Source organism: Corvus cornix, chromosome 18, assembly GCF_000738735.6.
Source record: "Corvus cornix cornix isolate S_Up_H32 chromosome 18, ASM73873v5, whole genome shotgun sequence".
NCBI lineage: Eukaryota > Metazoa > Chordata > Aves > Passeriformes > Corvidae > Corvus > Corvus cornix.
This window is the reverse complement of record NC_046347.1, coordinates 5567910-5579867: the sequence shown is the minus strand read 5'-3', so window position 1 is coordinate 5579867 and position 11958 is coordinate 5567910. Positions and strand designations below refer to the sequence as shown.

Genomic DNA, 11958 nt, shown 5'->3' with positions numbered 1-11958 from the left:
TTTTACTGTCGACGATTCGAGCATCCCTCCAGCTCTCTACCTCGGAGCAGCGCTGGGACTGACTGGAGCCTTCGAGGACTGGGCGAGGGGATGGGATGGATGTTCCCAGAGACGCCAGCCGGGATGTGCCGCGGAGCGGGAACAGCGGGGAGCGTCCCGCCGATCTCCGGCCACGGTCGGGGCTGTCTCTGAGACGATGGAAGAGCCGAACCCCGGTGGGGGAAGTTCAGCGAGGATCGGGATGTGCCGCGGTGGGCTCGTGTGGCTGGCAGGGAGAGGCGGAGGTGGCTGCGGGGGAGTGGCCCGGCCCCACGGGGGAGCGGTCGGACTCTCGAGGGAGCGGTCGGACCCGCGGGCCAGCGGTCGGACTCCATCGGGGGAGCGGCCGGACCCCAGCGGGCGGCGGTCCAGTCCCGCCGCGGGCACCGGGACCCGGCGGCGGCGCGCCCGGGACGCCCCACCGGGGCGAGAACACGTTTGCATGCCCACCACGCGGATTTGCATAACCACACCCCCAATATTTGCATGACCACGCCCCACCACTGTCCTTATTTGGCGAGCATCGTCCCGTGCCGCTCCCCCATTGGCGGCCGCCGGCTCCGCGCCCCGCCCCCCTATATAAGGCGTGCTGCGGGCCCAGCCCCGCGCAGTGCGCTGAGCGCGAGTGGCGGGACGGGCCCGCCGCTGCTCCCCGCCGCTCCCCCCGCCATGAGCAGCGGCACGGGCCCCGCCGCCCGGCTCTGCCGCCTGGAGCGCGGCCCGGACGGGTATGGCTTCCACCTGCACGGCGAGAAGGGCAAGCTGGGCCAGTTCATCCGGCTGGTGGAGGCGGGCTCGCCGGCCGAGCGCTCTGGGCTGCGCGCTGGGGACCGGCTGCTGGAGGTGGACGGCGAGAACGTGGAGCGGGAGAGCCATCAGCAGGTGGTGGAGCGGATCCGCGCCGCCGCCGGCGCTGTCAGCCTCCTCGTCGTAGACTCGACGGCCGAGGATCAGCTGCCGAACCGGGGCGCGGCGGGTGCCGAGCCGCCGGTGGTCGGCGGGCAGGCGGCCCCGGTGCCGGCGGAACCCGCGGCGCGGGAGCCCAGCGGCGGCGACCAGCGGGTAAATGAGCGGCCGGGGGGGGACTGGGGGCTCCGAAGTTTTCGGGGCAGAGGGTGTTGTCCGAGGAGGAGGGGTCGCGACCGGCCGCGGTCATCGCCTTCCAGGCAAGCGAGCGGGAGCCGCGGCCGCCGCGGCTGTCCTGGGCGTCCTGTGTGGTTTCGGTCTCTAGTCTTTCTTTCTTTCTTTTTTTGCCTTTGCTTTAAAGGCGGCTTCCCAGAAGCCCCGGGTCCTGCCGCGCCCGGCTGCTTTGCCTTTTTAATTTTATATAATTTTTCTTCCTTTTTTTTTTGCTTTTTTTTTTGCTTTATGCTCCTGTCTCCCAGCCGTGTCAGCGACGGGCGGGGCAGGCGGACACACCGGGCTGGTTGGACCCATAACTGGGCCCGTTGAGCCCGGGAGCCCTTCGGCCCATCCTTGTGCTGCAGGGCCGGTAAAACGGGGTGAGAAAAGCAACAGGGCGAGCTTTGACGTGCAGCTGAGCCCAGGGCTGGGCCAAGGGCGGCTGGCATTAACCCACCTCAAGATACAACAAAAAATCCGTGGCAGAGGGTATTTTTTGGGGCTGAGACTGCAGGTATTGGTGGCAGGGGCACGCTCCTGCTTTGAGTATGTCCAGTCTCTGCTGTGGAGTGGAGATAGCAGAGCCCTTCCCGGGCTGGGGGCTTGATCCTGGCAGTCAGTCCCCACAGACCCTTCCTAACTCAGGAATGTCGGCCTTAGCACGTGTGGGAGTGAGCAGTTGCTCAAACAAAGTGATGTAGAAAGGTGAGGAATTGAGAAACAGCTGACCTTTTGTGCCCCAATCGGTTTCTAAGAGACGCTCTGGGCTCTGGGAGATAATACTGCTTTTTATTTACCCAGCAAAGACTTATTTGTTGTTACAACAGACATGTGGATGGCTTCCTGGCCAGCAGCCTCTTGGTGTCCCCAGTGTGAGGAACCTTCTGGGGAAATTTTATGACCTGTTCCCGGAGAGGTTGGTGCAGTGGAACTTTCCCAGTGTGGATGCTGAGGCCTAGGAAGACCTTGGTGCTCGACTGAGCTGTTGTCACATAGGGTTTTGCTGAGGATTAGGTGGTTTTGAGCTGTGCCTCCTGTTGGACTTTAGCCTTGTGCCTGTTCCCCTGGTTGGGCTGATGCACTGCAGGCACAGCTCTCATCCCTGCCTGACTAAAGCCTCACTCCAGCACCTCCTTGATGGGCTTATTTGGGTGGGAACAGCCAGGCTCTATCCCTCTGCTGTCTCTCTTGCTCACTGTTCCCTGTATTATCCCACATCCCTCGGGTTTGGCTCCATGCCGGGCTCCGGTGCTGCCCCACATAGGGAGAACATGCCTGCTCTCCCGTATGTCATGGTGCCAGCTCTCCCTCTGGGCTAGCAAGACCGTCTGTGCTCTGCTTTCTGCTCCCAGACCTCTCCATCGGCTGGGGAAAATAAAAGGCATGTCGTTAATTCAGCTCACGTGAGTCCCCGGCCAGGCTTGGGGGGTTGAGGACGTGCAGTCCCCAAAGAGGATGGAGCCCTCACATGCTGTGGGACAGCTGCCTGCTCACTGCGATGGAAAGAGCTTAGGAAGATGAGAAGAGATGCCCTGCAAGATTTTGGGAGACAGCCCCAGATGAAGATACCTCATGGGGTTTGGGGGACAGTCTTAGCTGAAGATTCCCCACAGTCTTGGGGAGCAGGCTCAGGGCACAGTTACTCAGGCACAGTTACTACTGGCGGTTTCTCTCCTCACTAGAGCAGGAAGCAGGTGACATGGGGTGACATCGCCACAAGGCCCCAGACGGTTTCTCAACAGGTAGCAGCAGGAAATCTTGCGGTTAGGGGCAGGGCCCAGTGGAAAAGGCAAGTGGGTTTGGAGACATCGCCCCGGCCAGGCACCCACAAGCAGGGTGGGAAGATGCCAGGCGGGATGCCGAGCCAAGCCGGAGCAGGCAGAAAGGGATTTCTCTTCAGTGAGGCAGGAACATGCTAGTGGCCTGTTCTCTGGCCACTGGCAGGCAGCTGGTGCCGGCTGCCCCATCCCCCTGCAGCCCCATCCCGTCACTTGGGATTCCCTGGGATCACAGGGGAAGCAGGAGATTTGTACACGTCAGAGTCCTGTTTGCTTTATTGGGCTGGACTTGCCTTTATTTGTTTAATGAGCCTGGAGATGCTTAAGAGCTGGGAGAGCTGCTTGTGGTGAGCAATGTTTAGCGTGTCCCACCTTCCAGCAGAATCCATTGTCTCTCCAAAGTCTGCTGGGTCCTGCATGATTGGGACTGCCCAGGTGCTCGGACACCCCCACAGATCCCTGAGGCAGTTGTGGGAGACTCGTCATGGGCTCCTTTTTCATTCCTTTCAAACCTGGAGTGTGCAAATCCCCCTGATGCTGCAGTGGAGGTTTTGAGCCTCCCCTGGGGAGCTGATCCGTGTCTGCGGTGCTGAGCCAGCATGGTGATAGTTTCACATCCCTGAGGTCAGCCCCATTTCCTGGGGCCTGTGCTGTGTCCCCCCACCAAGAGCTGTGATAGTTTGTCTCCTGTTTCCGGAGGCTTCAGCTGCTCGGGAGTGTCTTGAGAAAGTTTCATGCAAACCACACAGTGTTCCCGGGGCAGCACTGGGTGCTGCCAGTGCAGCACCCTGGTACCAGGGCAAGGCATTTGCTACCAGCCCCGGGCTTCCCTCTTGCAAATTTAGTGTTAAATTAGAGCCCTCCCTGCCAGCGAGGCTCATCCCTTCTTGTAAAACCTGGGTGAGCCTCCCAGGGCTGGGTTTCAGAGTGTAACAGGGAGCAGTTCCCCCGGCATTGGGAGCATTGCACAGCTACTGGGGTAGCTGGTGGTTAATTAGGAAATGAATTAAATTTCCTCTCAAGGCAGCTGCATGAAAAGCAGTTCCAGTCAAACAGGACGTGACAGGGATGCTGCAAGGAGGCTGCTTTGCATCCCCTTTGTATGAAGCCCGAATGTGTGCGCCAGATTTTGGGACCCGTGTGAATTTGCTGGCCCAGGCATCCTCAGAGTTGTTGTGTTTCTCTTTGAGTAACCGGGAATGTTGCTGCCGCCAGCGGGCTTGATGCTGCTTGTAGGGCTGCAGGGAATTTCCTGGGACTTGAGGCTTCAAAAGCTGTCCTGAAATTGCTGTTGGGGGGCTGGGAAATGGGGAGTGAGTCCTGACATATTTTGCAGTTGGGGTCCCCACAATCTTTGGATTGCTGGTCCTGCCAGGTGGCTGAAGGTGCTGCGGAGGGAGAAGCATCTGGATGTGCCCCAAATCCTGTTCCAGGGTAGGAATAGCAGTGTGATGCTGCAGAACTCCTCATCCCAAGTGGGCATCTCTGCAGACAGAGGCGCCTCTGCCTTCCCTGGGTGTAGAGGAGAGGGGTGGCATGGGATGCCTGTGCTGGGGGCTGGTTCCAGTTTCCCCCGCTGCCCTCCCTGACAGAGGCTGTAATTGCTTGTAACGGGGCTCTGCTGGCTAATCCCTGTCCCAGCGTGGTGGGAGAGCTGCCGGTCCTGCAGGAGAGGATGCAGCAGCTTAGAGAAATTAGGGGCATTTCTGTTGCCCAGCTCCGTAGCCATGGGTCTTCTTGCATCCCAGGTGTTGGCCCCAAACCCTCTTGCCTCGTGTTGCTCAGCCCAAAGGGGACTTTGGGGCTGGAAGGGTGCCATGCCATGGGGTGCTCGCCCCATGGATGGGCAAGATAAAGCTGCTGGAGGATCGGATCCATTTGTTTTCGTCTCTGGGAGACAGAATGGTGGCTGCCCGCAGAGTTTCTGCGGTTTGAGGAGGGTGCAGGCAGCCTGGCACACCGGGCTGGTGGGGGGATGCTAGAAGGCTGGGTCATGGCTCAGCCAGGCTGCCCTCGCACTGAGTGCTGCTGCCTTGGCCAGCTGCCTTGGCGGGATCAGTGCCTCCCTCACTGCCATGACCTGTCCCCGTATCCTGAGACATCTGTCCACCCTGCAGGCCTTCCCATCCCCCTCAAAAATTCATGGCACCAGCATCTCAGGGAGCCCAGGCTGCCAGGGCTTTGTTGGTATGGGTGGGAGCGAAGCCCTCGCTCCTCCTCCTCCTCGCCCGGGAGCACTGCCAGCACCGCTCGCTGGGTGCTCCCTCTGGCTTTGTCCTGAGCTATCGGCATGGAGCAACCCCGCAGTGCTGCCAAGGGCACCGGGAGCGTGGGTGCTCCAGAGCCTGAACCCTTTGCTCAGGGTCGAGCCAGGGCAGGGACCCGGGGAGGTGCTGCCTTCCTCCAGGCTCCAGCAGCTCCTGCCTTTTGTCCTTATTTTGGCTATTGTCTGTCCCCACCATTGCTTGGGATTGTTGCCTGGATGGAAGATGCTGTCACACCCTGTGAACCTGCTGCCGCCTGGGCACAGGGGGAAATGCAGAGTAGATGGGGCGAAGTCGAGGGGGTCACAGTCCTCCACCCAGCCAGGGAATCCACAGCTGGGCTGTTGCACTGGGCATGTGAAGCTGAGACACGTGGGGAACGAGTCCTGCATGCCAGTGCTGAGGCATCTCGGGATCACCTTCACTCCTGGCAGATGTGCTGGGTGCTGCCTGCACCTCCCTTCCTGGGGTGTTGTCAAGTGGTGCTGGGGTGGCAGCCAGTCTTGACCATGAAGGAAGAGTTGTGCAAGAGGATGGGGCTTTATCAGGGCTTATCAGGGCTTTATTGCAGCGTTGGGCTCAGCAATTGTAAATGCGTCACCCCGGCCTGTGTGGGACCCTGTGCTACATCAGTGTATCAGATGTGGGGTGTCAGCACCCCAGGACCCAGGTTTTCCTGGCACTGAACAAAGGGGATTTCATGGCAAGAAGCAAGAGTGCTGTGCAGGGGGTAACGAGCAGCCCAGTGCAGGTGTGGGAGGGCAAATTCCTGCAGTGCCTGTCCTCAGTGATGCTGTGGGTACAATCAGAGAAAAAATTATCTCGGATGAAAGACTCAGTACTAACCCCCTTGGTGAGGAATATTCCAGCAGCTTGAGCAAGGCTCAGCTGCTGGGAGAGCCCAACCAAAGCCCAGGTTCTGGTGGTCAAGGTGGGATTAAACCATTTTATATATAAATTGTAGAAGTGGTGTTGGGTGCTAGGGTCAGAGCAGTTCTGACAGTACCACATGCAGGTGTCTGGTTTGTGTCACCTGGTTCCCTCTGATGCCTCCTGGACATCCCACTCCCCACTGGGTGAGCAAAGGCAGTTCCTGTGTGCCAGGCTCCCAGGGATGCTCCTGCTCCTTCCTGCTGCTCACCGTGTGGGGAGCTTAAAGGGTGCCAGGTGGGCCAAGAGAGTGGCTGTGGCTGCCCCAGTGGGGTTCCCCAGCTCCAGGTACTGGTGGATCCACAGGTCAAGGTGAAACCAGGTGCAGATGAGCTGGGTGTTGCCTCCTGGAGAGGTGAATGTCCCAGTCGTGCCACTGCGGTGGAGCAGGTTTCTGTTTTGCAATCCTGGAAGGTCATGCCGGGGCATTGCAGCTGCTCCATGTGGATTCCAGCTGCCTGCCCGAGCCCTGTGTGCCCCTTCTGTGCTGAGAGTGGCTGTGGGGTGCTCTGGGTGGGGAAGCTCCCTGATCCCGTGGCTGGGTTTGCCATGGAGAGGGGCTACAGTTGGCAAGGGGGTGGTGGAGGGGACTTGTGCCAGCACCTAAGACCTCTCCAGGAGCCAAAGCTTCCTGAGTGGGATGGGGTGGAGTGGGGGTGCTTCCCAGCAGCCTGGGCTGTGTTTCCTCCTCCACCTTCATGGCAGTTGCAATCCTGATCCCAAAAGGAAGAGCATGGTCTGGGAACACACACATGATAACATGTTTCTTCAATGCTTCACTGCAATTAGTGTGCCCTGCACCTAATTAATTAATTAGAGCCCAGGATCATAGCGTGTTTGGCACCCTGCATCCCATCTTGAGGTGTCAGTGCCCGCAGGTGGCCACCTGAGGATGGTGTCCTTGCCACTCCAGCAGCTGTCTGGGGTTCCTGGTGCTGTCCCTGGGTGTTGGGGGGTCCGGGAGAAGTTCACCCACAGATTGTTCCCATTGCAGGAGGAGCTGAGACCTCGGCTGTGCCACATGAAGAAGGGCCCCGATGGCTACGGCTTCAACCTGCACAGCGACAAGAGCCGCCCAGGGCAGTACGTGCGCGCCGTCGACCCCGGCTCGCCAGCTGAGGCAGCAGGGCTGGCCCCCCACGACCGCATCATCGAGGTGTGCTGGGGTGGGGGCGGGTCTGAGGCGTCTCTCTGGAAAGCTTGGCACTCCCTCGCATCCTGGTGCCTGGGAGACAGCTGCCCTTGGCTGGGAAGGCGCAGTGTCCCTGCTGCCAGCGGTGACTCACAGCACAGCTGCCCGACCTGCAGCAGCCTGCCGGTCCCCACCCAGGGGTGCAGCACTGTGGAGGGCTGGGCGTTAATTAGCTAGCTGGGGGTTAATTAGCGGTAGCACTGTCCTCTGTCCCCGGGATGCCCCTGGGGTGGGGGAGGCTAGGGACAAGGTTCATGATGGTCACCAGTCTTGCTGTCAGGTGTGACCGGGGTGGGGATGAGCTCAGGTTTGTGCCAGGTGGGATGATGATCCATGAGGGCAAGGACCAAGTGAGCCCCAGCCTTGCTGCTCACCAGGGCATGGGGCTGCTGCCTCTTCTGGGGTGAAGCTTTTGATGTTTCTGGAGACCATGGCATGGCACAAGGGCTTTGTGTCTTGCCCATATCCCGTGCCAGCCCCGGGTCCATGCCCTGCTGGGAGTTCCCTGCCAGCTTTGCCCATTCCATCCCATGCTAATCACTCAGAGGAAAATCTGCTTTTAATGAGGTTTTCCTGGCTTCACTGCTAATCCCTTCAAGGCTGCAAATGCCTGTGGGGGCTGTGAGGTGGCTGTGCTGGGATTGTCACTGGTACCAAGGCTGGTACCTGACCCCTCCATGGTGCTTCTGAGGGATGGATGTCCCCTGGCTCCAGTGGTGATGTGGTGCCTGCAGGTGAACGGTGTGTGCATGGAGGGCAAGCAGCACAGTGACGTGGTGGCAGCCATCAAGGCGAGTGGCAACGAGACCAGGCTGCTGGTGGTGGATGTCCTCGCAGATGAGTTCTTCAAGAAGTGCAAGGTGGTGCCCTCGGAGCAGCACCTGACAGGTGGGCTGGGGGCTGTGCTGCTGGGAGGGGTTTGTGCCACCTCTGCTGGCTCTGTCACCTCTCACCAAACCTAAGGGTGCTGAGCCCTGGGAGGGGGTCTTATCACCCTAGGGCCAAGCAGAGTCACCTGGCTTTGGCATCTCCCTGCCTGGCTGAGGGCCCCATGCTGGGCTGGTGAGGCTGATGTGGGCAGGTTTATGGCCCTGGGTTGCACTTTGGCAGGGTTTATGGCTCGGGGAGCAAACAGGCATCAGCTGCCCTTTGCTCTCCTCTGTGGCCCCTTCCTTGCTGTCATGGTGGTCTCCAGGAGGATGGGGAGGGGGTCTCACTGGGCTCCATATCACATCTGCCATCATGGGGATGTGTCTGGCAGCATCTGCCTGTGCCACGGGGCTGGCTGCACCAGGTGGTTAAAAAATTCAGGACCTGGCCAGGAGCTGGGCAGCGTTGTGTGAGCATTGGCCATGTACAGCCTTGGCTTGCCCTCCGTTGGCAAGGTGACAAAGCAAACACATCCTCATTGGGTGCCTGTGTCCTCATCCCACAGGTCCCTTGCCAGAGCCAGTTGCCAATGGCGATATGGGGAAGGTAAGAGCTTCGTCTTGATTCTAATTCTATCTATGCCCATCTCCAGTCAGGGACCCTCCTGTTCATGTCCCCTCTGCCCATGGGTGGGTGATGCCACCAGACACTACAGTGGTCCTGGGCTGCCACAGAAGAGCTGGTGCAACTGGGAAGGGGACTGGGAACTGGTGCCCCCCAGGAGGGGGGATGCTCGTGGTGCTGAGTGTCACGGAGGTGGCTATGTTGCCTGCTTTCTTCCTCCCTTTTGCCTCCTGCTGCTCCAGGGCCAGGAGCCCTTGTGCTGCTGTAGGGAAGTAGCACCCAGCCCTCCAGCCACCCTCCTCCTCCTGCTCCCGCTAAAGCCAGGGCAGTCAGGCCAGGATTTAATCCTTCCCCGCCCTGGATGGGCAGCGCTAGAGGTATTTATGTGTCTGGAGCTTGCAGGGGATTACGTGAGGAGGATGGATTTCATGGCCCCCTGGGTGGGACTTGCAACCCTGGAGGCTGTTCTCAAGCCCCAGGGCTGGAGCTCACACTCCCTCCCTGCTCCCCCCAGGAAAACGGTGGAGAGCTGCAGTCCAGCTCGGTGTCCGAGAGCCCGTCCAGCCCTGTGCCACTGGCCGTGTCCCCCAACTCCAGCGAGACCCACAGCGAGGTAGGGCTGGGAATGCCGGGGGGAGGCAGTGGCTGGAAAGTAGGATCTGTGCTGAGCCCCCACTGTGGGGCTGTCCAAGGGACACACAGTGGGGCTGACACCGCCTCTCACCCCCAACCCCACAGGAGGGTGACAAACGCCATTCAGCATCCGGCTCCCTCCTGGACCTTGACATCCCGCTGGCCGTGGCCAAGGAGCGGGCGCACCAGAAGCGCACCAGCAAGAGGGCACCCCAGATGGACTGGAGCAAGAAAAATGAACTGTTCAGCAACCTGTGAATGCCCTGAGGCGGGGTGAGGGTCTTCTAGCCCCCCCCAGCCTCATACCCGCCTCTCCTGCGCTCCTCTCCTCCCTGCCATGGGCTCCCGGTGGGGATGTGGGGCTGCTCCCCACCACCCTGACCCAAGTGCCGGGGTTTGGTGGCCAGTGAGCATCCCTGCAGAGGGGTCCTGGGCCGGGGGTGCTGGGGGTGCCCCCTCCCAAAAGCTCATCCCCAGGGTGCTTCTCCAGCCCTCTCTTGAAGCCCTGCACACCCTGGTAGGCACAAGCAGGGGTTTGGGAGGGATCAAGGATTTGGGGTGGCCTGATGCCCAACACTCCCGGTCCCCACTGTTCCCTGTTTTTTTCCCTACCACAAACACCATTTTCATTTGAGCCAGTCCCCCCAAATTACCCTTTAACTGCAAAACCTGAGGCTTTTAGTGTCTTCTACCAAACCCCACCTGCCAAGCCACTGGCCACAGCCGGGGTGTTTGACCCTGGCCTGGCAAGCTCCGTCCACGATGACCCTGTCCCTTTGCCTCTTCAGCTGCAAGGAGGGGTATGGGTGCCCAGCATTGGGGAGTGCCCAGCACCCTGCCCTGGGGCAATTTTGGGAGAGGAGAGGGTGTCTGGAGCCAGCACAGCAAGCAATAATAGTCTCCTTTGCTCCTGCACACTCCTGGAGACAGAGCTGATCAGGGTTTGAATCCAACACTGCTTAATTTAAAGGCTTCTCATAGACTTTTTTTTTTTCTGAAATAAGCGTTTTTCCAATCACACCATTTTTTTTAAACTGTATTTTGTGGAAATTCTTCCTGTGGATGTTTTGTTTCCATGTGCTGCAATCAGATGTTGTTGTACTGTTGAGCTCAAGAGAAATTCTGTTTACTGGAATAAACCTTTCTGACTTCACAAGTCTGGTTTAAGGCTAAATCCTTCCAGAGCCTGAGGGGGTGCAGAGGGCTTGCTGTGGCCAGGGGCTAGGGGCAAAGGCAGATAACTGGGTGACACTGGGCCTGCTTTTGGTACCTCTCAGCACCTGATGAGGACAGGTTGAGGGGGTTGGGGAGGCACCGGCTGGTCCCAGTGGGGGTTAATGCCTCAGGGTGATTAACAGGCTTTAATCCCCTGGGGAGTGCAGGGGGGGTGAGGGGAATGATGCAAAGCTCTAATCCGTGTCTGCCAGCCAGGTTGGAGGGCAGCAGCTCTGCTGGGGGCAGCCCAAATGTGCCCCCAGTCCCTCTGAGGGGATGGGGGTTGCACCTGGGTTGAGGGAAGGCAGGGGGGATTGGTGAGGAGGGCGGTGCTTGTCCCTCTAAATGAATGGATCTAGCCCTGGGTGGCTCAGTGGGGCCAGACCGGTGGCACAGTGGGACAGGGCAGGGCTGTGCCTGGCCTCTGTTTGGTACCTTTGCTTCCTCCCCTTCTGCACACTCTGGTTTTGTGCTCCAAATCTGCATAGAAGCTCCTCTACTTGAGCACAGGAATGGTCACAGATCTATGCACCTGCAAAGACACCAAGGTGACAAAGTGCCACCAGATTTCTGGGGGATGTGCAGGCTGTCACTTCCCCCAGGAAGCTGGGGGAACCCATTCCAACCTGTCTCATCCTCCAAAGCCGTGTCCTCTGAGGGAAGGTGAGCCCCCATCCCCTGTTCTCCCATCCTCATCCCATTGGGGCAGCAGGACCACCCCTACCTAGGATGGATGCCTCAGGGTGGGGCAGCCCATGCAGGGCAGGAGTGGGGGCACCCACTGGGTCCCAGCAGCATCTTTTGCCTCTTGCCCTGGTCAGAGCAGCTGGGCACTGGTTCCCTGTGGGAACCCCATTTGAGCCCTGCTGGGACTCTCCCCCCAGCCTTTGGGGCGGGCTGAGCTCCGGGACAGACCCAACTTTGTTTTGGGTTGCCAGGGAAAGGCTGTTCCCAGCCGCCCGTGGAGCCGGGGCAGCGCCGGCGTTGCCGGGGACCGGGGATGCCAAGCAGGGCCCTCGCTGGCTCCAGAGCAACCAGCTGGCTGTGGGGAGCTGCGACAGGACATCACCCTGCCCCTTCTCCCTGACAGCAGAGGTTCAAAGAAATTATTTTTCCCACCTTGGTTGGGTTTTAGGGGAGCAAATCCCAGCCCAGCTCCGTCTCTCCTGCCAGTTTGGCCTTGTTTCTCTGGCAGAGGGATGAGGTGCTCCACGGAAGGAGCAACAGAGCCAGCAGTTCACCCAGCAGGTTCTGCAAATCTTGTTGTGGAGGTCAGAATCCATTTCTGCCT

General features: G+C 59.7%; 1 protein-coding gene across 1 annotated transcript; it reads left to right on the top strand.

Annotated features, from left to right (window-relative positions):
- Positions 1–641: 641 nt before the first annotated feature.
- Positions 642–10608, top strand: SLC9A3R1 (SLC9A3 regulator 1). Its single transcript, XM_039562439.1, has 6 exons — positions 642–1101; positions 7128–7289; positions 8060–8213; positions 8761–8801; positions 9334–9432; positions 9558–10608. Exons 1-6 carry the CDS (start codon positions 709–711, stop codon positions 9708–9710), a joined length of 1002 nt encoding a protein of 333 aa, XP_039418373.1. The 5' UTR covers positions 642–708; the 3' UTR covers positions 9711–10608.
- Positions 10609–11958: the final 1350 nt, after the last annotated feature.

What these genes read in the sequence shown, in the direction of transcription:
- SLC9A3R1 (XM_039562439.1), top strand. Translation starts at nt 709, where the DNA reads ATGAGCAGCGGCACGGGCCCCGCCGCCCGGCTCTGCCGCCTGGAGCGC. An exon ending in CTCGGAGCAGCACCTGACAG is followed by an intron (nt 8,214 to 8,760) that starts GTGGGCTGGGGG and finishes CTCATCCCACAG; the next exon opens with GTCCCTTGCCAGAGCCAGTT. An exon ending in CCAGCGAGACCCACAGCGAG is followed by an intron (nt 9,433 to 9,557) that starts GTAGGGCTGGGA and finishes CCAACCCCACAG; the next exon opens with GAGGGTGACAAACGCCATTC.